Raw genomic sequence first — 22,771 nt, forward strand, 5'->3', positions numbered from 1 at the left:
CAAGCTGGGTCACGTGAGGGATACAATGGGCCCAGGTGAGGTGAGTACCCGTGGCAGGGAGCCTTTGTTAAGCTAAGTCAGGGAAGGCCTCCTGGAGGAAGTGACATCTAAGCTGAGACCAAAAGATGAGTAGGAGTTGGCCAGGGCAACAGTGAAGGGGCAAGTTATTCCAGGAAGAGAGAAGAGCCAGTGCAATGGCTCAGAGGTATGAGAGAGAAGATTGACTTGAGGATGTAAAAAAAAACAAAACAAAATGTGTGCCAAAGGTGATGTGGGGGAGTGGAGTGAGAATGGGGGAACCGGCATCAGGGGAAATGAGCCTGGAGCCAGCGGGCCAGTTGAAATCCTCTAGGAAAACAAAGACACAGAACATGCACTTGTCAGTCCCTAGAACTCTGCTCGATTTCTGTGCCAACAGGCCTAGGTTACCCTGGTTGGGCTTCTGGGCTTAGGAGGTACGTGAAAGACTGGTTAATGTAGATCATCTGGCAAACAGGTGGTGCTCAATCATTTTAATATTCTTCTCTCTATTTACTTCCTTGTCTGCTGCAGTGATCACCAGCGTATCTGAGTCATTAGAATGCCCGAGTCTCAGTGTATCTCAAAGCAACTACAAAACCCTTCTCCTTTCCAGCTCCACTCAGTGAGAATCCCAGATAAATCCATTAACAGCTGGTGGGCTAAGGATGAACTTCATCCCATCTGCCAAGAGAGCAAGTGAAGAGAGGTGAGCTCGATAACGGAAAGCTTGTTTACCCCAGTTAAGGGAATGGAACGAGCCTTTTAACAGCATCATGCACATTACTGACAAGTCATTCCTATTTAGACCAATATTAGACCTACTTAGACCGTATTTCTTCTTCCTGATTGCTGCATCAATCAGGATAGGCTAGGTTATGTTGCAATGACAAATAGCCTCAAACTCTCAGTGGTTTAAAACCACAAAGCTTTGTTTCTTCCACATAGATCTGCTGGGGCTCTTTCTGTGGCTGGAGGTTCTGAGTCATCCTCACTCTGGGACCCAGGGTAATGCACCTGTCATCTTCTGGAATATTGCCAAGTTCTGGACCCAAGGAACTAAAAGTTGTGAAGGCTCTCTCACCGATAATTAAACGTTTGAATCTGGTTTGACAAACTTTTCTCCCACGGCCAGTTCAGAACTGGTCATGTGACATCTCACCAACGCCAAGGTGGCAAGAAGAGCAGCCCTCTTGAATGCCTGGGGGCAGCAAGCCAGAAAAACTCAGAGAGACTGATGTTGAAACTAACTTCCCATTCTGTCCAAGTCTAAGATTCAGGCATCTTGCTAGTCTGCGTCTAATTAGTTGGGATTCATGAGTTTTGACCTTGCCAAGTTCAAAAGCAATTTAGAGGAAAAAAGTTACACCAATTTGAACAGCATCTATTAGCTTAGGGAAAAAATTATGCAAATTACAAATTATTTTTATCTCCTTGCTGACACTATAACATGTCTTCATCTTACTTTACCGAAAACCAGGAAGACTGCTTTTCTTTATACACATCCTATAATTCTATAGTCTTGTTTGGGTAACCAATAACAAAAGTGAATAGAAATAGGATGTTTCGAACCCTTTGGAAACATCTATCGCATGATCATAGATTCTAATTTACCAAGAGCTCACAATGGGCACGTCATTTTTCTAAGTGTTCAGCAAGGATTATCTTAGGACATCTTCCCCTACAGGGAGAGTTGTTATTATTCCTATTCTACAGAGGAGAAAATCAAAGCCCGGAAAGGTTAAGCAACTTGCCTAAAGTCATACAGCCAAAGATCACCATGTTACATTACACTCCCGTATGGATAAAAAACAAGAGGCTCATAATAAATAATTCTGTTCTGTCCTCTGGGGGCAACTGATCCCTTGAAGATATGAGGGGGCATCTCTGCCAAAACATTCCCTGCTTTGGAATTCTCCTAGGTTCAGAGGCATCACCACCACCAGCCGATTTGGTGAGATTAATGAGATCCTGCATGGGTCTGGCCCGCTGAAGTTTGCGGTCATCTGGGGAAAGCCAGCCTAGCCCTAGATCTTTACTTTAATCCCAGCAGCTGAAACATTATTTATCCAGGAAAGCACATGACTGAGAAGAAGTAAATGGGGCACCGGTGGTCTCCTGAGCTATTAGTGGCACAGGGGCAGCAGGGCGTGTACACACACACATACACTCAGATGCCTCCTATTCAGCCTCGTGCTGGAAATTCCCAGCCATTTGTGTCTGTGTTTTTCTGCCTGGCCTCACCCTTTTGGGGAATGTACAGGGAACAAAGGAAAGGAAAAGGGGAATAACAACAAAGGGCGGAGGGTGAGAAGAATGCAGGTAGCTACCAGCCAAAGGACCCTGCAAACCTGGAGGGGTGGGGGTGGGCTGGCCTGGTGCTGAGGGCTCTAAAACTTTGGCTAGGAGCCAAATCCCCTAATTTGGAAGGCAGGGCAGCGGGGGAGGGGGAGAGGAGGGGAGGAGGGGGGAAGGGGCAGCTGCTTGAAGGTACCGATTCCCAGCTCTCCCACCCCTGCAGTCTGAATTCAGCAGCGCTGAAGTGGGGCTCGGGAGTCTGTACTTTTGACAATCTGTGGCTCACGCTTTCAGAAATAGTGATTAAGATTGAAGTCCTGGAGGAAGACTTCAGGTCATATTCCAGCTTTGCTGCTTACAAGCTGTGTGACCTTGGGCAAATCACGTACGCTTTGAAAGCCTTACTCTCATCATGTGTAAGGTGGGAGCCCTTGTACGTAAAGAACCTAGTATATTGCCTGGCACATGGTAAACATTAAATAAACAATGGCTATTTTAATAATAATAATATTTTTATTATTATATCTCAGAACCCTGATTGCTCTATCCAAGATTTCAGAGGCCTCCAAGTCTCTATGAAACTCTGCACTAATTGTGAGGAATCCCTTCAGCTAAAGTTTAGCTCTGTAACTGAAAGAGAAAATAAAACACAAACACCCCAGCATCCCTAGGGAGGTGCTCTGGACTGAGGGAGAATAAAATTTCCCCACTCTCCATCCTCTTCTGGCACATGAAGAGTTCCTTATCTGAGAATGTGATGAAAAGACCGGGACAAGCATTTTCATTTCAAAGCGTCCGCTGGTGACTCATGTTGCTGAAAGGGTGGTATTCGGGGAGAGGTTGGGGGGCTGTGACTTTGCCTCCAAGCTCCTTCCTGGGGGTGGGAATGGGCAGAAGCAGGAGGGACTGGACTTGGGGTGGAACAGGAGAGCTACCGCGCACTGCTAAGGGCAGCACTAGAATTTGCAGGGTCTTCCCTGGCAGTCCAGTGGTTAAGACTCTGCGCTTCCATTGCAGGGGGCGTGGATTTGATCTCTGGCTGGGGAATCCTGCATGCCGCGCAGGCCGCAGCCAAAAAAAAAAAAAAAGAATTTGCAGCTGGCGCAGAGGCAGCAATCTCAGATTCTTGCAGGAACCTCACACGCAAATGTCTATGGGGCTTGGCAGGTAGTAAAATGAGGGAAGCAGTGTGTAAGAAAAATTATGTGTCCATCATATTCTGTCTTTCCTTGTCCTACTTTTGATGAAGACTTGGGCTCAGAGAAAAATATCCTTAGTATAAGAAAAACAAGAGAACGGTGATGATAAATGGCAACTGACATGGCCACAGGATCCAGAGCACCAAGAGGCGGAAAGGATGGTAGAGAACTGGGGGTTCTCAGCCTGGCCTGCCCCCTCTCAAGGGGCAGCCACTGCTCAGGCCCTGCCCACTGTCATCCTGGGGGTTAAACCACCCCGTGGGGCCAGACCTTCTGAATCACCTGAGAGAACATAGAAAAGTGGGCTGGTGTGTGTAATTTCCTGATTTTTAACTGTTGCCTCTAATTTTTAAAAATACCATGTAGACATCGAATCTAGGATCCCTTTGATTGCAAAATATTCTGATATTTAATAAACTACTAATAAGGAACAAAAGACCTGTCAATTAAACTGTGACAAGTCATAGATTGTAGGACAAATCCCAATTCCAAAGATGTCACAATGTGAAAAAAAATGTGCCTCTAAAAATCCATGAAATACTGTATAATAATAAGCTGGGCTTGGCCTTTGGCACCTTGTACAGTTTCCAATCTATACAACTGTATAGAGCAGCTCTTATGATGCCACCTTGGGCACTGGAGGTTTATACTTGGGTCATATCAATGAACACCTGAGTCCCTTGAGGAGTAATCCCTCTTTGATCTTTATCTGGACCAGCAACGAGTCAAGGCAGTAAAGAGGAAAATGTGGCCCAGTATGTTCCTGTGGGTCACTAGATCACTAATGGTGATACCAAGGCCCCCAAGATGGTGGTTTAGTAGGCATGGGCCAGGGATGGGGTGGTGGTTCATAAGGGATTCTGATTCCTGCCAGGGATGGGAGCCACTAGAAGTCTCACACCTGATTTTATACATGACCCAATGTCACATACTTGGGCAGAGCAGAGCCAGGCCAGAGGCTCGACCCTCCCCAGCCCCGTTCCCAGTGCCCCCTTCTGCTGACTGTAAAGTTCCTGGCCCTCTACCCCAGAGGTCTCCAGTACTTCTCCAGAGAGTCTTTTGTTTGTTTGTTTCTTTGTTTTGGCCACACAGCTTGGCATTCGGGAACTCAGTTCCTGGACCAGGGATCGACCCATGCCCCCTGCAGTGGAAGTGCGGAGTCTTAACCACTGGACCACCAGGGAAGTCCCGCTTTCCCAGAGAGTCTTGGCCTCTCCTTTGTTCCATCCTCTGGAGGCTCTGGCGCTGAGCCTGCCCTAGGAAAAGCAACTTTATTTGATTCACAAGACTTTTCAATTTTATTAGTAAAATACAAAATGGCACAGACATTGGTGACAGTGTTGGAAAAGCAAAATGGTCAACCAACTCCTTCTAAAGTCCTCCCCAAATTGTCTTTGTCCCTGTCCTGCTTGGGGGAACTCACAAAGTCCGCGGAAGGGGGACACGCTGTCCCCAGCTGCTTTCTCACAGAGGGGAGCCCCTTCACGGGTGCCCATCCCTTGAAGGCTCCCAGGCAAGAGGAGCCCCAAAAAGTGCATTCAGATCCGCTGTCTTCCTCTCTGAGCTGTCAGAGTGCCACCACCCGGAGCCAGGCCCAAACATCCTGTGCCATGACCTGCAGGGGAGTGCAGGACAGCCAGGCCGGCAGGAAAACACGGCTTCCCTCTCTCTGTGGACCGGAGCCCTGGGTGCTTCCTCTCAGCATCTGTCTACAAAGGAGCATGTCACCTGTACCTGGGGGAAGCCTAGCCCATGGGACACCCCTCTGGTGGAGGGCAAAGAACTCCTTCAGAGACAATCGGAGGGAGGTGGGGAGCTGCCGCCAGGGCCCTGAGAGGTGAGACCTGCAGGTCCGGCTCTGACTGCAGGGTGCTGGCCAGCCCAGTGAGCCCTCGGCCCCATCCAGGCCTGCCCGAGTCTTCAGTGCCAAAAAGAGAGCCTCTGACGTCATGCCCACAGCTTCCCTCCCCTGCCGGTCCCTCCCCACAAGACAGAGTCCCTCTCAGAAGTAAACACGGGAACCTCAGCTTTCCCTGGTGGATTCTGATCTCATGGAAATTCCTGGCCCTGCCTGCGGGGGGGATGAAGGTGAGGGGAGAGGATCTCAGAGTGCAGAGGACAGTGTTTTCAGGGAGCTAGAGGTGGAAGAGGAACCCAGGCCGCAGGAAAGAAAGAGAAAATGCCTGAGTCGGGTTCCTAACGAAGAAGCGAAGGAGCGTGGCTACTGCCTGCAGCTGCTCCCTGGCTCCTTCCTAGGAGCCTGCAGGCCTCCCCTCCTCTTCAGCCTGTCACTCGTCACTTCGTCTCGAAGCCAGCGGGGGCGGAGGGGGGGCCTTCAGAGTTGGTCTCTGCGCCTCAAGTACCCCAGCCTAGCCCCCCACCGGGGGGCCCACACTGCTGACAACGGGGCAGGACCTCCAGGTCACAGCGTCCATGGAAGCGCTGGTCTCAACATTGGCAGAGGTCATCTCTTCTGATGAAGGTTGAGAGGCTGCACCCAGGGTCTGCAGAAAGGGGTCTCTGGATCAACTAGTGATGCCTGCCAGGGGTACAGGCTATTGCCGCATATTTGCCGTCCCTCTCCCCTTTCACAGGTGGGAAACCAGAGGTATGAATGCCTTGATGGATTGGTGGTGGGCCTGGGACTAGACCCCCCAGCCTTCACGCTCGTAGTCAATGTTCCTTCACAGCACAGAGGGGGCAAGGCAGCGGGTGGGAATCAAAGCCACCGGATAACTTCATTTCCCATTCTCATGATGCCTACCTGAGGGCAGATCCTTCTCTGGGATCAGTCCCAGGAAACACCACAGTAGCCTCATGCAAGAAAAGACAGGTCCCCAGCTGGGGCATGGGGTCTATACAGGGGAGCTAGCACCGCAGGTGGCCGGGGTGACTGGCAACCACGGCGGGACCGAGAGACACGATGAGGTCTGAGGGAGTGGGGAGAAGGGGCCTGGCCTGAGGCTCGTTTGTAAGAAGGGATGACTGTGGTACCCGCAGGGGTATGGGTCAGAGGGGCTGGGCGTTCAATAAATAATTGTTCACTGGGGCTGGCACGGTATCTAAGGGACCCTCTAACCAGCCAACAGCAGAGGGGAGTTTTCTGACTTGGGACATTGGAGTGAGTTGTGGAGGCCACCCCCTCTGTCCACAGTAGGTCAAGGATGGTCAAGGGTGACCTCCAGGAGCTGGGGGCAGTTCCACCCAGAGGATCCCACCTCCTTGCTCCAGTCATCCCAGCTTGGGAGAGACCCTTGGGTGAAGGTGAGTGTGAGGATGGGGGACCCCAGGCAGCTGAGCTGAACAACTGGATGCAGGCAGGTGGGCAGCTCACACTGGCACCAGGACGTATGAGTTACTGCCACAGCTCCGGGGAACGTAGCGAAGCCCCTCCACCATGTCTCCTGCCATCTTGCGGGGGCAGCCCTGAAGGCTCTGGTAGGCAAACATGGCCACCCCCAGGCAGAAGAGGAGACCGAGGAAGGCCAACAGCCCCACTGCCTGCCTTCGGGTGGCTGCCTGGGAGTCGGGGATGGGAGTAATGAGGACACCCAGCCTCTGGGGGTCAACGGTGGCATGAATGGGCTCCTTGATCTTGGGGGTCCAGCTGCCCGAGGCCAATGGATCCGTGCTGGGGGCCCCTTCAGAGGATACAGGGACCACGAAGACATCAGACACGCTGCCGGGCCCCATGAAAGCATCCGTGTGAGCTGAAGTGGGACCCAATTCTTTGGACCCTAGAGAGTTCTCTGGCGTGGGGTCCTGTCCCTTGATCCACCCAGGTTGGCCTTTGGGCCCAGTGCTGTCCTCTGGGACTGTGTGTGAAATAGTGGGGGCCTGGGTGGAGGGGGCCTGGGTGGAGGGGGCCTGGGTGGGGAGGGTCTGGGTGGAGGGGGTCTGGGTGGAGGGGGTCTGGGTGGAGGGGGCCTGGGTGGAGCGGGTCTGGGTGGAGGGGGTCTGGGTGGAGGGGGCCTCAGGGGCTTTCCCCTCAGCCTCGAGGTCTGCCCCAGGTTGGTAGGCGGTAGAACTCTGCCAAGACGTGGTGGTGGTGACGGCAGCCTTGTTGAAAAGCTCAGTTCTCTCGGGCCCTCCATCCGGAGTCTTTGAAGTGGAGGGGGACCTGGTCCCCCTGGAGTCAGCCACTTCTGGTGGCAGCTCTGGGGAAGTCCCGAAGGCCCTCTGTGTGTCCTGGCTACTGCTTTCGCTTGTGAATGTGGTCTCTGAGGCCTCAGACCAGTCCATTCCCTTGGTGGCTGGGCTGGTCCTGGGCTCACCCACGCCGATCTGCTTCTCGAATGTGCCGCCATTTGAACCTAGAGCAGCAGCCTTGCGGTCTAGATGCTCCATGGCTTTCTGGACCCATTTCTCCTGTGGGTCAGCACAGAATAATTTTTCCTTCATGGTCTTCAGGCTGCAAGGAAGGAAGACAAAGGATCCAGTGATGCCCAGATGCCATGGGGAGTCGGGGTATCATGCACATGCACTGCAGGTGAGCAGACCTGGCTAGAAATCCTGCCCCCACTACTTACTAGCTGTGAGCTATGAGTTCTTAGCTGGGGCAGCTCAGCTTATGGAACTTCCGTGTTCTCACCTGAGAACCGGAAAGAGAGTCCTACCTTCCGCGGGGTGACCAACCATCCCAGAAAAACGGGGACTGAGGGCGTTCTCAAGACACGGGTCTTTTTGTGAAAATTCCAGCAAACTGGGACAAGTTGGTCACCCTACTTCTGTGTTATTGTAGAAGATGAAAATGATGTAAAGCCTCTGGCTCAGAGTAAGAGATCAGTAAAATAATAACAACGGTAATAATAATGTCATTAACATGAAGGTGGGGGCTGTGGGTTGCAAGTTTTCTGATTGGGAGAAGATGTCACCGGTGTTCTCTGCCACCGGGTGTAAGACTGGCAAGCTTGGTGGTAGGGCCTCCTCACTCTGGAAAGGACTCGATGTCCTAACGTCCTCTTCCTCCTCTCCCTCAGATACAGGCTGCCCTCCGGACCTCTACCCTCCTCTCCTAGTGTGTATCCTCAGACTGAAAGGGCCCCTAGGGAGCTCCAACCCTATATGTGGTGGCCCTGCTGGGACCCTGAGTGCCATCCAGATCTTGAGCTTCCTTTGAAGCTGCGTGCGGCTGGTTTACTACCGAGACCACAGCTCAGAGCTGGCGGGGACCCTTGCTCCACACCATGACCTGTGCTAGGCATTTTGCCTGGTTAAACTTCACACCCATCCTGTAAGATGGCTACCACGTGCACCCCCATTTTACAGATGAGGAAACCAAGGCTCAGAGAGGTAATGTAAATGTGCCTGGCTCCAGTATGCTAGGAAGCCAGAGAGGTCCAGAAAGCAAGCGTGACCCTGTAGGCCCCACAGGTGCAGTGCTGCCCCAGTGCCATCATCTCCTCTCTGGAGCGTCCCACTTCCCCTTCGCCTACAAAATAGAAGCAAATACGTGGGGGAGTCTGCGGGAAGCGAGTCTTGACAGGTGAGCAGAGAGGTCAGGCAGTAGCACACTTGCTCCTCTTAGTAACAATCAGTGGGAGGAAGTACAGCTTCCTTTAGCTGAGCCCCTACTTCGAAGGCCCGCTGGCCATTTCCTGTTGCCAGGACTCAGGGTCTGGTTGAGTCTGGCTGAGGCCGCTTTAAGACCCAAAGGTCAGTCCTGGGGAAAGGCCTCAGGGCTGGGCGATTGGCAGTACCCAAGAAGGACCCCAGAGGAGCAAGCAGCCAAGATGGCCAGGGATCCCAACAGCCAGAGGGGAAGCTGGCTTGGCTTGACCCCTCCCCAAAGTCTCAGAGGGATTCTATTTCCCCATCTGTCCAATGGCGATAATAACCTTGGCCTCTCCTATTGCCAGCAGCTTCTGGGCGCCCTGCCAAGCACTTTAGTTTCATTATCTCCTTTCAGCTTCCCCAAACTACCCATTTTACAGATAAGGAAACTAAAGCGCAGAGGGTAGGCAACATGACCAGGGCCACCCAGTCTGTAAGTGGTGAAGCCAGGATTTGCACCAGATCTGTTGGCGTCTGGAGCCTGCACATTCAGAGCACCGTGTTTTCATCCCCCATGAAATCCAGCAGGTTCGAGGGCTGCATAAACACCCTTTGGCCCAGAAGGAATCATCACCCTGGGTGGCATCTCCAGGCCACGGCCGTTCAGGAAGCCACAGCTCACCTTTGCCCTGTGGCACAGATATTAAGATTGGCAAGAGGAGGCCAGCAGGTCAGGAGCAAGAGGAGCATTTGCAGAGGCCCTGGGCCAGGAGCCCAGCTTTGGGTGACAGTATGTGGACACGGATTAGTGGAGGCCAGGGAACCAACCCCGGGGCCGGAAAGGAATTCAGAGGCCAAGAGGGCAGTACCTACATGATGGCACGTTTGCCGCATGATTCTTGATTTCGTTGGTAGTGAACTAGACGAGCCACGGGGATCTCCGAGGTCATTTTGCTGCACGTGATGTTACACTTCTTCACACCGAGGTGCTGTCCTGAGCCCACAGAGGCCCCGGGTCAGCAGGACTGTCCATGGGCATCTGGCTTCCCAGCCCCACACCAGTTTGTCCCCACCGCGCACCCCCCAAACCAGAACCAATGCCCCACACCCTTGACCTCAGCCCCCTGTCCCGGGCCAAACCTCTCTATGCCTCAGTTTCCCCACCTGTAAAATAGAGACAGCAATAGAACCTACCTCAGAGGGTTGCTGTAAGGGGATGAAAATGAATTCTTACTTATAAAGCTCTTATTGCCTGGCACATTGTGCTTAATTTTAAAAATTACGTTGCTATAGTTGGTTCACCCAGGGGAGAGGAGTGTGAGACTGACAAGGATCTGCCTGAGGTCACACAGCCAGCAAGTGATGGAACAGGCTCTCCTGCTGGGCCTGGCTCCCAGCCCTTCTGGGCCCAGGGCGCTGCCTTTCCCCCCACCATGCTTTTACTCCAGTAAAGTCACCTGCTCAACTATCGCCCCCTCCCAACCATATCCCATCCATCCTTCTCAGCCTGACCCATATTCATGGATTTCCACAACCTCTGGGACACACCCAGACCTCGGTCCATCCACATCCCACGTGTATACCCGATGACACACACATACACTCATAGCAACAAATACAATGACACATATATATATGCCCCCCACCCCCCCAAAAAAAACACATAAAGGCATACATGCAACCAGGCACACATAGCGGATAATAAAATTTTTTAAATATATAAGTACAACCACCTTCTAAGGAGTGTGCTGAGTAGGTGATCCTTTGTTCTGCCATTAAGAGCCAGGATGATTTTGGAAGCAGTTTCTTGGGAGGAACGCAATGGGCCATTTGGATTCCCAGGGCAAGCTGGGAGCGGGCGTAAGGAGGAGGAATGGAGATGCGTTGTACATGGAGTGGGGACACAGTGAGATGGGCGGGGGCCTGCAGATGGCTGCGTCCCACGTGGAGCCAGACAGAAACCCCAGGACAGAGTGACGGTGATTCAACAGATAGCTGAGAACCCAGACATTTTATATAAACATTCGAAGTGGTTTGCATTGCATTTCCACCTTCCCCTAAAATCACCAGCAAAATGTACTCTGTTCGCTGTAAGCTCTAGAGGGGTATGCAAAAAATGAGGAAGAACCTGAGTGTCAGATCTGGGTCAAGGTCATATGCAGCCGAAGCATGACCTCAGAGGGTTTTGCAAAAATCTAGAGGCCAGGACTTCCAGGGCAGTGGAGCTGAGGGAACAAACTAATTTAGCTCTGCAGAGCTAGGGAGGCCCCAGGTGACCCCCCGTGGGTTCCACCAAAACACACACAGCTCACACACAAATACTTATGTGTGTGGATACGCAAACCAAACACGCTCCGCCTTCTCAAATACAGGCATGCACACACACCTTCTAGAATCTGCCACCCCTTCTCTCATCATTTCCCCTGCTTCGGCCCGCCGTGCTTTGTGGGAAAGGGGCTTGCAGGGTGAGGCTGGGCCATCAGGGGGCAGCACTAGTATCTCCAAGGTGGCTGGCGGGCTCCGTGCCGCCGGTCCCTGAGTCACCAGTAGCCCTTTCTCTCTGAGGAACCAGGATGTGAAGGGAGCTTTATCACCCACCTTTTCCCAGAACGGGGCCTCAGAATGACTCAGCTGCAGCCTCCCCAGGTCCTGTTGAGTAGAGCCAGGAGTCGGCCCCTGGACTGGTGTGGCAGGTGACTTCCAGAGGAATCCCCAGAAAAATGGTGCCCCCAGATGGCCTGGACCCGGGAGAGGCTGTCCAGCGGGCAGGAGGGATAAGCTCGGGCAGGTCAATTTGCTCTTCTGACTTGCTTCCACTGCCCACCTCCAGGGCTTAAAGAGCCACAGAGGTGGCCTGTCCTAAAGTCTCCACCCTCTGCCGTGGTGCCTGAATGGCCCTGGCAAGGCTCTGTTCTTGGTTCTGCTTGAGAAGGTTGTGTAACTAACTGGGGGGTCTTTTCTTCTCAGAGCTGAAATTTTCTTTTCTGTAACTGGAGATAATGCCTCCACCAGCCAGTCATCTATTACCTGTCATATGAGTGTCAGGAGGACAGGGACCTTGTATGTCTTGGTGTCACAGTGTTCCCCAGCATCCAGCATAAGGTAGATATAAATATTCATTGAAGGAAATAATGTCTCAGTCTACTTATCCCTTCACACACCTCCCCATCCATCTATCCATCCATCCATTTATCTGCCCCCCCTTGTCAATCCCCTACCCATTCCCTGCCACCCACCTGTCTACCTCCCATCCATCCCCACTCACCCTGGTGCATCAATCTATCCGTGCCCCACTCACCCACCTATCACCTGTCCATCCCCTCCACCCCCTTCATCTACCCACCCCTCCATCTCTCACCAGCCCACTCACACATCCTTCATTATCCATCCATTCATCCATCCATTTCCTGATTCAGGCAACACTTATCTGAATTACTTTTGAGTATCTACAAAGACCCAGACCCTCTTGTCCTTAACCCTGAGCTCCTCCTCCCGAAGGTGCTGGTGCTGAGCTTGGAAAGAGCACCTCAATCCAATAATTGCTATCAGATCACCATGTTTACTCAGCCAACCAACAAATGCCGACCTGGCTCTTGCCAGGCCCTGTGAGGAGTAGAGGGATGAACAAGGCCCATCTCTGCCCTCAGAAGTCTCCCAGCCTGATGGACAGCTAAGACATAACCACAAAGTATCAGAGCTTTTCTGAGTAGAACACCTACTGTGTTTTGGACCTTATGCTCAGCACACACACATCTGCTCTCATTAATTCCTGCAAAGGGATGATTTTTATCCCCATTCTAAAGATGCAGAAGCTGAGAATCAGAGAGGTTTAATGACTTGCCCAAAGCCACACAGCTGCTTAGTGGCAGATCTGGTTTTCCTCCCAGGCCCTAGACATCCACTGTTCTAGGCTGCCTTAAACACCAGGTAAAAACACCATGTTCCAGAACAGACCCCAAATGTGCCAGGGTTTACAGGAGGGAGAGACCACTTCCAGCTGCAAGCGATCAGGAGACGTTTCTTAGAGGGGGTGTACATTAGGCTGGACCTCAAGGACTGTTTGGAGGATTACAGGCAGGAAAAGATGGGAATGTTCTGGGTCTCTGGGTATTTGGGGGTAGAGAAGGCTTGAGCCATTGCTCAGCTGTGTGTCCTGGACGAGTGACTGAGGTTCTCTGAGCCCCCATTCCCTTACCTGTAAAATGGACATGATAATACCTGCTTCGCAGGATGGTTATGAGAATGAAGCTTTAAAAATATCTGGACCCTTAGAGCAGGGTTTTCTCAACAGCAGACACCACTGACATCTTGGACCACATAATTCTTTGTTATGGAGGCTGTTCTGTGTACCGCAGGACATTTGGCATCATCCCTGGCCTCTGCGTACTAGGTGCCTGAGAACCCCAACCGAAATGTAACAACCAAAACTGTGTCCAGAAATTGCCAAATGTCCCCTTGGAGGCCGAATCCCACACTGAGGAGGGCTGCCCTGGAGACACCCATGTGTCCCCGCCCGGCTCCCTCAACGCCCACTTCCTCCCTGACCCACGACTTAGAATCTCAACACCTTCCCCACCACCCCCGACTCCCTGCTTTTTTAAATCACGGCGCTTTTTTCCTTCTAACAGACCAAATCTATTTATTTTGAGGATTGCCTGTCTTCTCCAGTTGATGTTCAGCACGCTGAGGGCTGGGATCTCTGGTAGTTTTATTCACTGATGTGTCCCCGGCACCTAGAATTGTGCCTGACACATAGTAGGTGCTCAGCCAGTGAATGAATCAACAAAATGCACAAGGAAGCACTTTGTGACGTATAAAATCCTAACCAACGGAGACATAGAGGAATTTTAATTTAAGTTCGACTTGGGCCTGGACCTGACCTTCTGGATTTATCCTCCTCTGCCTTCCCCCCACCCACACCCTAACCAGGGGGGCAGACGACAGCAGCTTAATTCAGATTTCTTTTTCTCTCTTTCTTGTTGGAGCTTGAGTGGGAGTGAATGCGTCAGTGCTTGGGGAGAAAAATTCACTGCTCTGACTTCTATCTGCAGGTTTGTTATATAAAGCAGAGGAGCCTCTTGCCTGACACAGCCCTGCAAACCCACATTTGGGAACTGACGCCGCCACCCTGCACCAACCAGGGCAGTAGCCACGAAGTCCCCAGCCCCCTTCCGGTTCTCTCCGGCTTGTGGACCACTCCCTAGTCCTGCAGGGGTTCCCAGGGGCTCTCTCAGAGCCACAAATGTCAGCATGGCTAAGGACTTCCAAGATGAGCCCAGCCAAATGCCCAGTCTTAAAGGAGGAGAAACAGTCTCAGAAAGGTTGAAATAATGTATCTCCCAGCAAAACCAGTGACCAAGATTAGGGCAGGAACCTGATGATTTTGAAGCCTCGGGCTGCTGGATAGAGCATCCAGAGTGCCCCCAGGATCCCCTCTCCATCCTAACATAGAAGACCTTCACCCCAGCTTAGAATAAGTAATCCCTCCTCCTCCCACTTTCAAAGCATCCTCATAGGCATTAGAGCCTCACCACATGGAGGCAATAGCTATATTTAAAGGTGCAGCAGCTGGGACCAAAGAAGGCAAGACCCCGCTCAGGGTCAGGGCTACGGCAAAGCAACCTCCATCGGAGTCCACGTCTTCCAGTACTCACTATCCCCAAACACCTCGGAGCTCAGTGTTCTAGCCCAGGAAGCAGGAGGGCCAGTGGCACGAGGCCTGCACCACACCACCCACCTGCTCTCCGCCCCACTGGTGGGTTTCCCCCAAATAGAGGGGCTCAGGGGACAGTTTGCTCCACGGAGGTGCTCTGGAAGCTGGAGACTGGTTCTCATTTTCCCAGCCTGGCTGTGTGCCCTAAGGCAACCTCCCACCCTCTCTGAGCCCCAACCTGCCGGATGGTCCGGGTATTCCCTGAGGATGGGGCTGACTCAAACGGTTTCTGAAGGCAGTGTGATCCACAGATGTGGTGAGCATGCATCCACACTCTCTCCTGCACCCAGTCTTACCCTCTCCTGCCCTACTTGCTGGCTGTGCATCCTCAGGCCAGTTTCTAAACCTCTTTGGGCCTCCATCTTACTCATGTCGGGTGGGATGGGTACATCATGCCCTGTCACGTCCCAGGCTCCAGAAAGCAAGTGACTGGAGGTGCAGACATTTCTAAGTTATGCTTGTAGGAGAAAGGCAGTATCATGGGGGAGACACAGGCAGAGGGACTGGGGGCTACAGGCCAGAGGAACAATGATGAGCCGAATTCATGAGCTGCAATGACCTTGACCTCCACTGGTCCTGGGCCCCCTACTCCTGGGAAGGACTTGAAATCAGGGCAGGAGAAAGTCCCAACTGTGGCTTAGCCCGGGGCCAAGCTGAGACTCAGGAGTCAGGGCTGAGGGTTACATATTAACCCTGGGCAGGGAGACCGGCCCACAGTCTGCCAGGGCTCCCACCCCAGGGCCCACCAAGAGCATCCTCGGGCTTCCCACAGCCCCACCTCCTGGCACCCCTCCACACCCGGCACCTTGTGCCGCCCACACCACCTCTCTGTGCTGCCACACGGTCGCCACCTTGCTCACTGGGTCGGGCAGGGACAGTCTCCGGAGACGGTAAATCTTACCAGCCGGAGGGGCAGTCCTGAGTCCAGGACCGCCACCAGGGAGATGCCCAGCCCCCTCCGGCATATCAGTCAGGAAGGGGCTGCCACGGATCTCAGCCTTACACGGGCAGGGTCCGGGGGCCCTCATGGAGGCCTGAGGGGCAGAAGTGGGGCTGGGGTCTCCCCAACCCCGCTTATGCCTGAGTCCACCACACTCACCAGCCAGGAGCACGATCAGATGGCAGAGGGCAGTCAAACGGAGCAGCCACGAGAGAGGTGGAAGAGCCATGGTCGAGGGGGTCCGGGGCTGCCGGGGCAGGCGGTGGGGGCCCTCGTCGGGGCTCGGTGCTGTCCCCTCGCTGCCTGAGCTCTGCCGCGGTTTATAATGGGGCTCCACTGCCTCTGCCTCGCTCGCCCCCGCAGGCAGCAGGCAGGCGGTGGGAGGAGAGAGGAAGGGAGCGTGTGCAGAGACTGAATTCCTTAGCATGTTGCCAAGGAGCTGAGTCGGCTCCCAGGCTCTGGGCGAGGGCTCCTGGTGGGGGTAATGGGCTGGCGTCTCATACGGGGACCCGCCTGCGAAGCTGGACGAAGCCTGCTAGGGTTCAAAGGGCCTGCTCTCCTCCCATCTGCTGGGGCCACCTTCCTACTGGGAGCTGGCACACGCCCTAGGGTCCGACCTGGGGCCCTCGCTCCTAAGTGGGCAGTAAACCAAAGGACAGAAGACTCGAGAATGCTGGCTGCGGGCAAGCCAGGAGGACACAGGGCCCGTCAGGCTGGGTCTGACGAAGTCTCCTTCGGTCTGGGAGGTAGCTCTCCCACGCCAGGAAGGACCTCCAGCCCTTACCTCTTAAAGCCCCAACGCCCGGGGTACCTCGTTCATCGAGGTCCTTCGATGGATACTTCGATGAAGTATCCTCCGAGCCCAGCATGCAGCCTGGCAAACAGCAGGGACACCGTACAGCAAATGCCTGCCGAAAGAATGATCCCGCCCAACTTCATAGGGACAAATGGGCAAACTGAAGCCCAGAGAGGGGGCAGAATCATGCCAGGTCATAGAGGTCATCAGAGCAGAGAACCCACCTCCCGCTGCCACAGAGAAGGGTAGGCGTGAGCAGGGCGTGGGCAGTTCGGGCAGAACACAGGCAAGAGCCCCGGCCTCCCTGCTTCCAGCCCCCCTACCCGTCGTTTCCTCATTTGCACCCACTCCCATCGCTGGCTCTGGCCCTCTGCGAGCCCACGGGAAAAACACGGCTGCCAGCCTCACCCCTGGTAACTCAGGGCCTCTCGGTTGGTCCTTAACTCGGCAGCGTGCTTGAAAAAGTCCGGCCCCTCACGGGGGCTCCATCTGTACAAGGAGGGAGTTGAGCTTATCCACTGAGGAGGGAGCTGCGCAGCTCTGACTTTCTAGGTTCTCTCTTTGTTAGAGGTGGTGACAACAGGACCAGGTATGATCGGCCATCAGCCCCCACCAAACTGGTATAAGTGCTTGCTGGTATAAATGGGTGCAGCATGGCTGCTTTCCCTTCAGGCAGTGGCAATAATGCCCAGGACTCTGGAAGAGTCTAACAGGAGCGTAGCTCAGTCTGGGACAGGAGTTAACTGTGAACCCACTCCCATCTAGGCAAGTCTGGGCTGCCAGCCAGAGCAAAACCAGTTTGTGAGGCACTGTTGCAGGCTACGGAGCCAGTTGGTCTAGGCTGGGCTGGGTGGAGGGGTCACAGCTCCCAAGGCCAGGGTACCTCTCTCTCACCCAAGCACAGTAAAGCTGCCTAGGGTGTGGAGCTAAGAGCCTGGACCCTCCTTGACAGGGAGGAACACCCCTGGCACTGGCCAATGTCCACTCAGGCTCAGAGAATCTGTTGCAGGCCATGCAGATACGAAGCTAGTAACCTTCACTTCCCTCGGTGTATAGCTGTTGAGGCCCAGAGGCGGACAAGAAGTGAAACAAACCGAGGTCCAAGGCTTTCTGTTCTGCCCAAGTAGGAGAAGATGAAGAAAAGGGGGAGGAGGAAGAGGAGGAAGACGAGACGGAGGAGGGGGAGGGCCGGGGGAGGGGACACGTGGGAGGAGGAAGGGGGGAGAAATAGGGAGGAGGGGAGGGGGAGAGGGGAGAGGCAAGAGGCAAGTCCTGGGAAGCCCCACACTTCATAAAGGACAAGACCCGGGTTGGGCCAGGTATTTGGGGGTAAAGACCCCTGTTCCCTTGGCCCCGGACTATGCTCCAAAGAAGGATTTAGAAAGCAAGGGCTTTGGGATCAGATGATCCTTGCTCTGCCGCTATCTCTGTGTGATCTTGGGCGGCTTCCCTGCCTCTCTGAGTTCACACTTACTCTGAGATAGGCACTGTTTTAAGTGCTTTGTAGGACTAATTCAGGAAATCATGACAACTAACCCAGGTGTAAACAAAATACCATTATCGTGGTTCATTTTATGGATGGGAAAACTGAGGCATGCAAAAGTTAAGGAATTTTCTGAGGATCACCAGCCAGGAAGTGGGGGAGCCTGGATTTGCCCCAGCCAGCTGGCTCTGGAGTCTGAGCTCCTGATCACCAGACTACACCACCTCCTTCCATCCCCACTTCGTGGAATGCTGTGAGAATTGAGTTTGTGCCCTTAAGGTGCCAGTTCAGAGCCTGGCACAAAACAGGTGCCAAAACACAGATATAACACTTCTTTTCTTTGTTCAGCCCTTGGGAACATCCCCTATCTTCTACTGGCCCAGCTTTCCCTCCCATAAAATTGGAATGGTCACCCCACCTATCTCATCAGGGTGTTAAGAACTGAGTTTAGATTCAATTCAGACACAGGAGCCAGGCTTTTAGGTTGGTGAGACCTGGAGACAATCATGACTCCACCGCTTATGAGGGGTATCACTTTGGGCAAGTGACTTAACCTCTCTAAGCCTCCCCTTCTGTAAAATGGGGTGCTAAAGCCACTTCATCAAATCACTCCCTGGGGGAGTTCATAAAACTAAGGACTTTCAGAGTGCCTGGCACACAGAAACCATTGGTGTTTGTTATTCAGCCCTGATGTGTGCCTGGCACTGTGGTGGGACAGTGTTGGTGGGGGAGCATAGGCAAATAAGCCAAAGTCTTTGCCCCAAGGAGCCCCAGATCACTGGGAGGGAGAAGATACAAGTCCTACCAGAGATTCGAAGGCTGCAGGTCTTAGGGAGGGAGAGAAGCCTTTGTTCTTGTCTGGGAATCAAGGAAGGCAGGAATGAGAGACGATATTTCAATCAGAAGATGGACAGAGGGACTTCCCTGGTGGCGCAGTGGTTGAGAGTCCTCCAGCCAATGCAGGGGACATGGGTTCGATCCTTGGTCTGGGAGGATCCCACATGCTGTGGAGCAACTAAGCCCGTGCGCCACAACTACTGAGCCTGCGGTCCAGAGCCCGTGAGCCACAGCTACTGAGCCTGCGTGCCGCAACTACTGAAATCTGTGCGCCGAGAGCCCGGGCTCTGCAGCAAGAGAAGCCACCACAATGAGAAGCACATACACCGCTTCCTGCAACTAGAGAAAGCCTGCACTCAGCAACAAAGACCCAACACAGCCCAAAATAAATAAATAAAATAAATTTATTTAAAAAAAAAAGATGGGCAGAATTTTGCTTTTTTTTTACATTATGGTTTTGAAAAATCTATAAACAATAAAGAAGAAATGAAACAAAGAGCTTTCCTATCTCTACCACCAAGATTCAATGATTAACATTTTTTCATATTTGCTTCATCTTTCTTTTTTTTTTTTTTTCGCTAAGCCATCTCAGAGTAAATTATGGATGCCTGATACTTTGCCCCTTGAATTCTTCAGCACGTACCTCCATTGTATAGACATTGTCTTACATAAATAGAATACTATTATCCCACCTAACAAAACTAACAATGATTCCTATATGTCTTATAATATTTAGTTAATATTCAAATTTCTCCAATTATCCCAAAATGTATTTTAAGTTTCTTCTCCTTCCCTCCCTTTTTCTCTCTCCTCCTTCTTTCCTATCTATCTATCTATCTACCTACCTATTTATCTATCCATACATATCTATCTATCTATCTGTCATCTATCTATCTACCTACCTATCCATCTATCTATCTATCTATCTATTGAACCAGGGTCCAATCTAGGTCCATGCATTGCTTATGGTTATTTCTATTTATTCTACGATAGACCTCCTTTACATTTTTCATGACATTGACTTTCTGAAGAGTCAGGACCATTGTCTCACATGCTGTTCTCATTCTTAATTTATTGAATTATTTCCTTGTGATGTCATCTAATTTGTTCCTTTACCTTATGTATTTCCTGTAAACTGGAAGTTAGATCTAGAGGCCCGATTAGATCTTGGCTACAAATCCTTGGTAAGAATCCATTATGAGGGCTTCCCTGGTGGCGCGGTGGTTGAGAGTCCGCCTGCTGATGCAGGGGACACAGGTTCGTGCCCCGGTCCAGGAGGATCCCACATGCCGCGGAGCGACTGGGCCCGTGAGCCATGGCCACTGAGCCTGAGCGTCCGGAGCCTGTGCTCCGCAACGGGAGAGGCCACAACAGTGAGAGGCCCGCGTACCGCAAAGAAAAAAAAGAATCCATTATGAGTAATACTTTGTACACCAATCACATCCACCAGGATGGACAGGTTATTCCACTGTTCTTGAGAGATTGATGGCCGACCGCTAGATCTCTCCACTGCAGAAGTGTTATTCCCTTTGTGATTCACAAGTAACTTGCCATATGCAGACAGGCAGGATTTTGACCGACCATTCCAGGCAGAGAGAAAACTTAACCAAGGTGGAAAGCACAGGACCTATGCAGGGGTTGGGGAATGGTCCAATGCCATTGGTTCTGAGGAAGGAGTGGGCTGGGAGGCTGCAGCTGGATACTTTGAAGCTGGAGTGAGGAAAGAGAATGCTGTTCAGGGGCAAACGGGAGCTGGGTATCTTCTGAGCTGAGGAATAACTAGAGCAGCGCTGGGCAGCAGGCAAGTAGGTTCTGTCAGAGTCGGTGGGATGGTAGGGATGGGGGTCTTCCCACCCATACCTCTGCAGGCCCACAGATGGCTGGGGCCCTGCATGGGTGTCCCAGAGGGCAGGGAGCCTGTGTCGTTCTTGTGGAACATGAGAGATTCCCCCAGCATTGGAAGCAGAACAGAAAATCATGGGGATCAGGGTGGGGAGCCCTGGGCAGGCCTGTGGGGTCCCAGGATGGTAGGAGGAATGTGGTGGCCAGTGCGGTGGTCATCTCCAGGGCCCCTTGGGAACAGCCTTCCCTGCCCCAGCCAGTCCTGCCCAGCTCACCTTTTCTGACCAGTAAAGAGGGCTACCCCCATGCACTGGGCATTTCCTCTCTTTGTGCACATGCCTGGCCACACCCTGTTTTTTAGTGTGGTAAAATATACAGCACGTAAAAATTAACGTTTTAACCACTTCTAAGTGTTCAGTTCAGTGGCACTAAGTACATTCACATTGCTGTGCAACCATCACCACAATCCATCTCCAGAACTTTCTCATCTTGCAAAACTGAAACTCTGGACCCGTTATACAATAACTCCCATTTCCTCCTGCCCCAGCTCCTGGAAACCACCATTCTGCTTTCTGTTTCTATGCATTTGACTCCTCTAAGAATCATACAGTATTTGGCTTTTTGTGACTGGCTTATTTCACTTACCACGATGTCTTCAAAGTTCATCCATGTTGTAGCAGGTGTCAAAATTTCCTTCCTTTTAAGGCAGAATTATATTCCATTGTATGGATAGACCACATTTTGCTTACGCATCCGTCCATCGATGGACACTTGGGTTGTTTCCACCTTCTGGCTATTTCAGAAAATGCTGCAATGAATACAGGTGTACAAATATCTGCTCCTGTCCCTGCTTTCAATTCTTTTGTGTGTATGCCCAGAGGTGGGATTTCTGGATATGGCAGTTCTATGTTTAATTTTTTGAGAAACAGTCACAGTGTTTTCTACAGCTGCTGTACCATTTTACATTCCCATCACCAATGCACAAGGGTTCCAATTTCCCTACACCCTCACCAACCTTGTTTTATATATATATATATATATATATATATATATATATATATATATATATATATATATATATATATAATAGCCATCTTAATGAGTATTAAGTGGTATCTCATTGTGGTTTTGATTTGCATTTCCCTAACGATTAGTGTTGTTAAGCATCTTTTCATGTGTTGGGTAGGAAGAAATTTTCCGCTACACTTCTAGTTTCTCCTGGCTGGTCTAAGAATTAAATTGACATGAGACAGATTAACAAGAGAAAATCAAACAAAAGTTTAATAACTTGTATATATGGGAGAGGCCCAGGAAAACTGAGTAACTTGCCAAAATGGCTGAAACCTTCACGTTAAATACTATCTTCAGCTAAAGACAAGAGGCTGCTGGGGGTAGTGGTTTGGGACTTCAAAGGGGAGGAAGACAATCCACAGGGAGATAGAAAAGCAAATGTTTGGTAAATAAATGTTTGCTGGGTCATGCAGAGACAACGGGACACAAAGTGGACCCTGATCTCTAGACGCTGCCGAGTCCTCCCCACCGTAGTTAGCCCCATATTCTTTGCAGATACCTCTGGCGATAGCTCTATAACTGTGACCAGTCCTTTATCTAAATTCTTTCAGGCAGTTAAGGTGGAAGTAACAAGGAAAACTTCCCGAGTCTTCTGTTTCTTAAAGATAATCAGCCTAGGGCTTCCCTGGTGGCGCAGTGGTTGAGAGTCCACCTGCCGATGCAGGGGATACGGGTTCGTGTCCTGGTCCAGGAAGATCCCACATGCCGCGGAGCGGCTGGGCCCATGAGCCATGGCCACTGAGCCTGCGCATCCAGAGCCTGTGCTCCGCAATGGGAGAGGCCACAGCAGTGAGAGGCCCGTGTACCGCAAAAAAAAAAAAAAAAATCAGCCTAAATTAGTCCTCATGCCAAAGAGACACATTCTGGGGGGGCAAATATTGCTCCCCTACAATGTGCTTGTTAACCAGTTGAATATCTTCTTTGGAGAACTGTCCATCCAAGTCTTTGCCCATTTTGTTATTGGGCTGTCTGTACTTTCTTATGAGATTCTCACAACTACATGCACCATGTGCTTTTATTGCCCCCTATTCACAGAGGGAGAAATTGAAGCTCAGAGGGACCAAGTAACTTGTTCCAGACA

General features: G+C 51.8%; 1 protein-coding gene across 1 annotated transcript; it reads right to left on the reverse strand.

Annotated features, from left to right (window-relative positions):
* Positions 1-6,845: 6,845 nt before the first annotated feature.
* Positions 6,846-15,908, reverse strand: CX3CL1 (C-X3-C motif chemokine ligand 1; the record flags this gene model as incomplete). The annotated part of the gene is made up of 3 exons (XM_079723805.1): positions 15,821-15,908; positions 9,882-10,002; positions 6,846-7,926 (listed from the first exon to the last, which is right to left on the reverse strand). The coding sequence occupies exons 1-3, from the start codon at positions 15,888-15,890 to the stop codon at positions 6,846-6,848; spliced, it is 1,272 nt and encodes a 423-aa protein (XP_079579931.1). The 5' UTR covers positions 15,891-15,908.
* Between the last annotated feature and the right edge of the window lie 6,863 nt (positions 15,909-22,771).

The sequence above is a fragment of the Hyperoodon ampullatus genome, assembly GCF_949752795.1.
Source record: "Hyperoodon ampullatus genome assembly, chromosome: 18".
Taxonomy (NCBI): Eukaryota; Metazoa; Chordata; class Mammalia; order Artiodactyla; family Ziphiidae; genus Hyperoodon; species Hyperoodon ampullatus.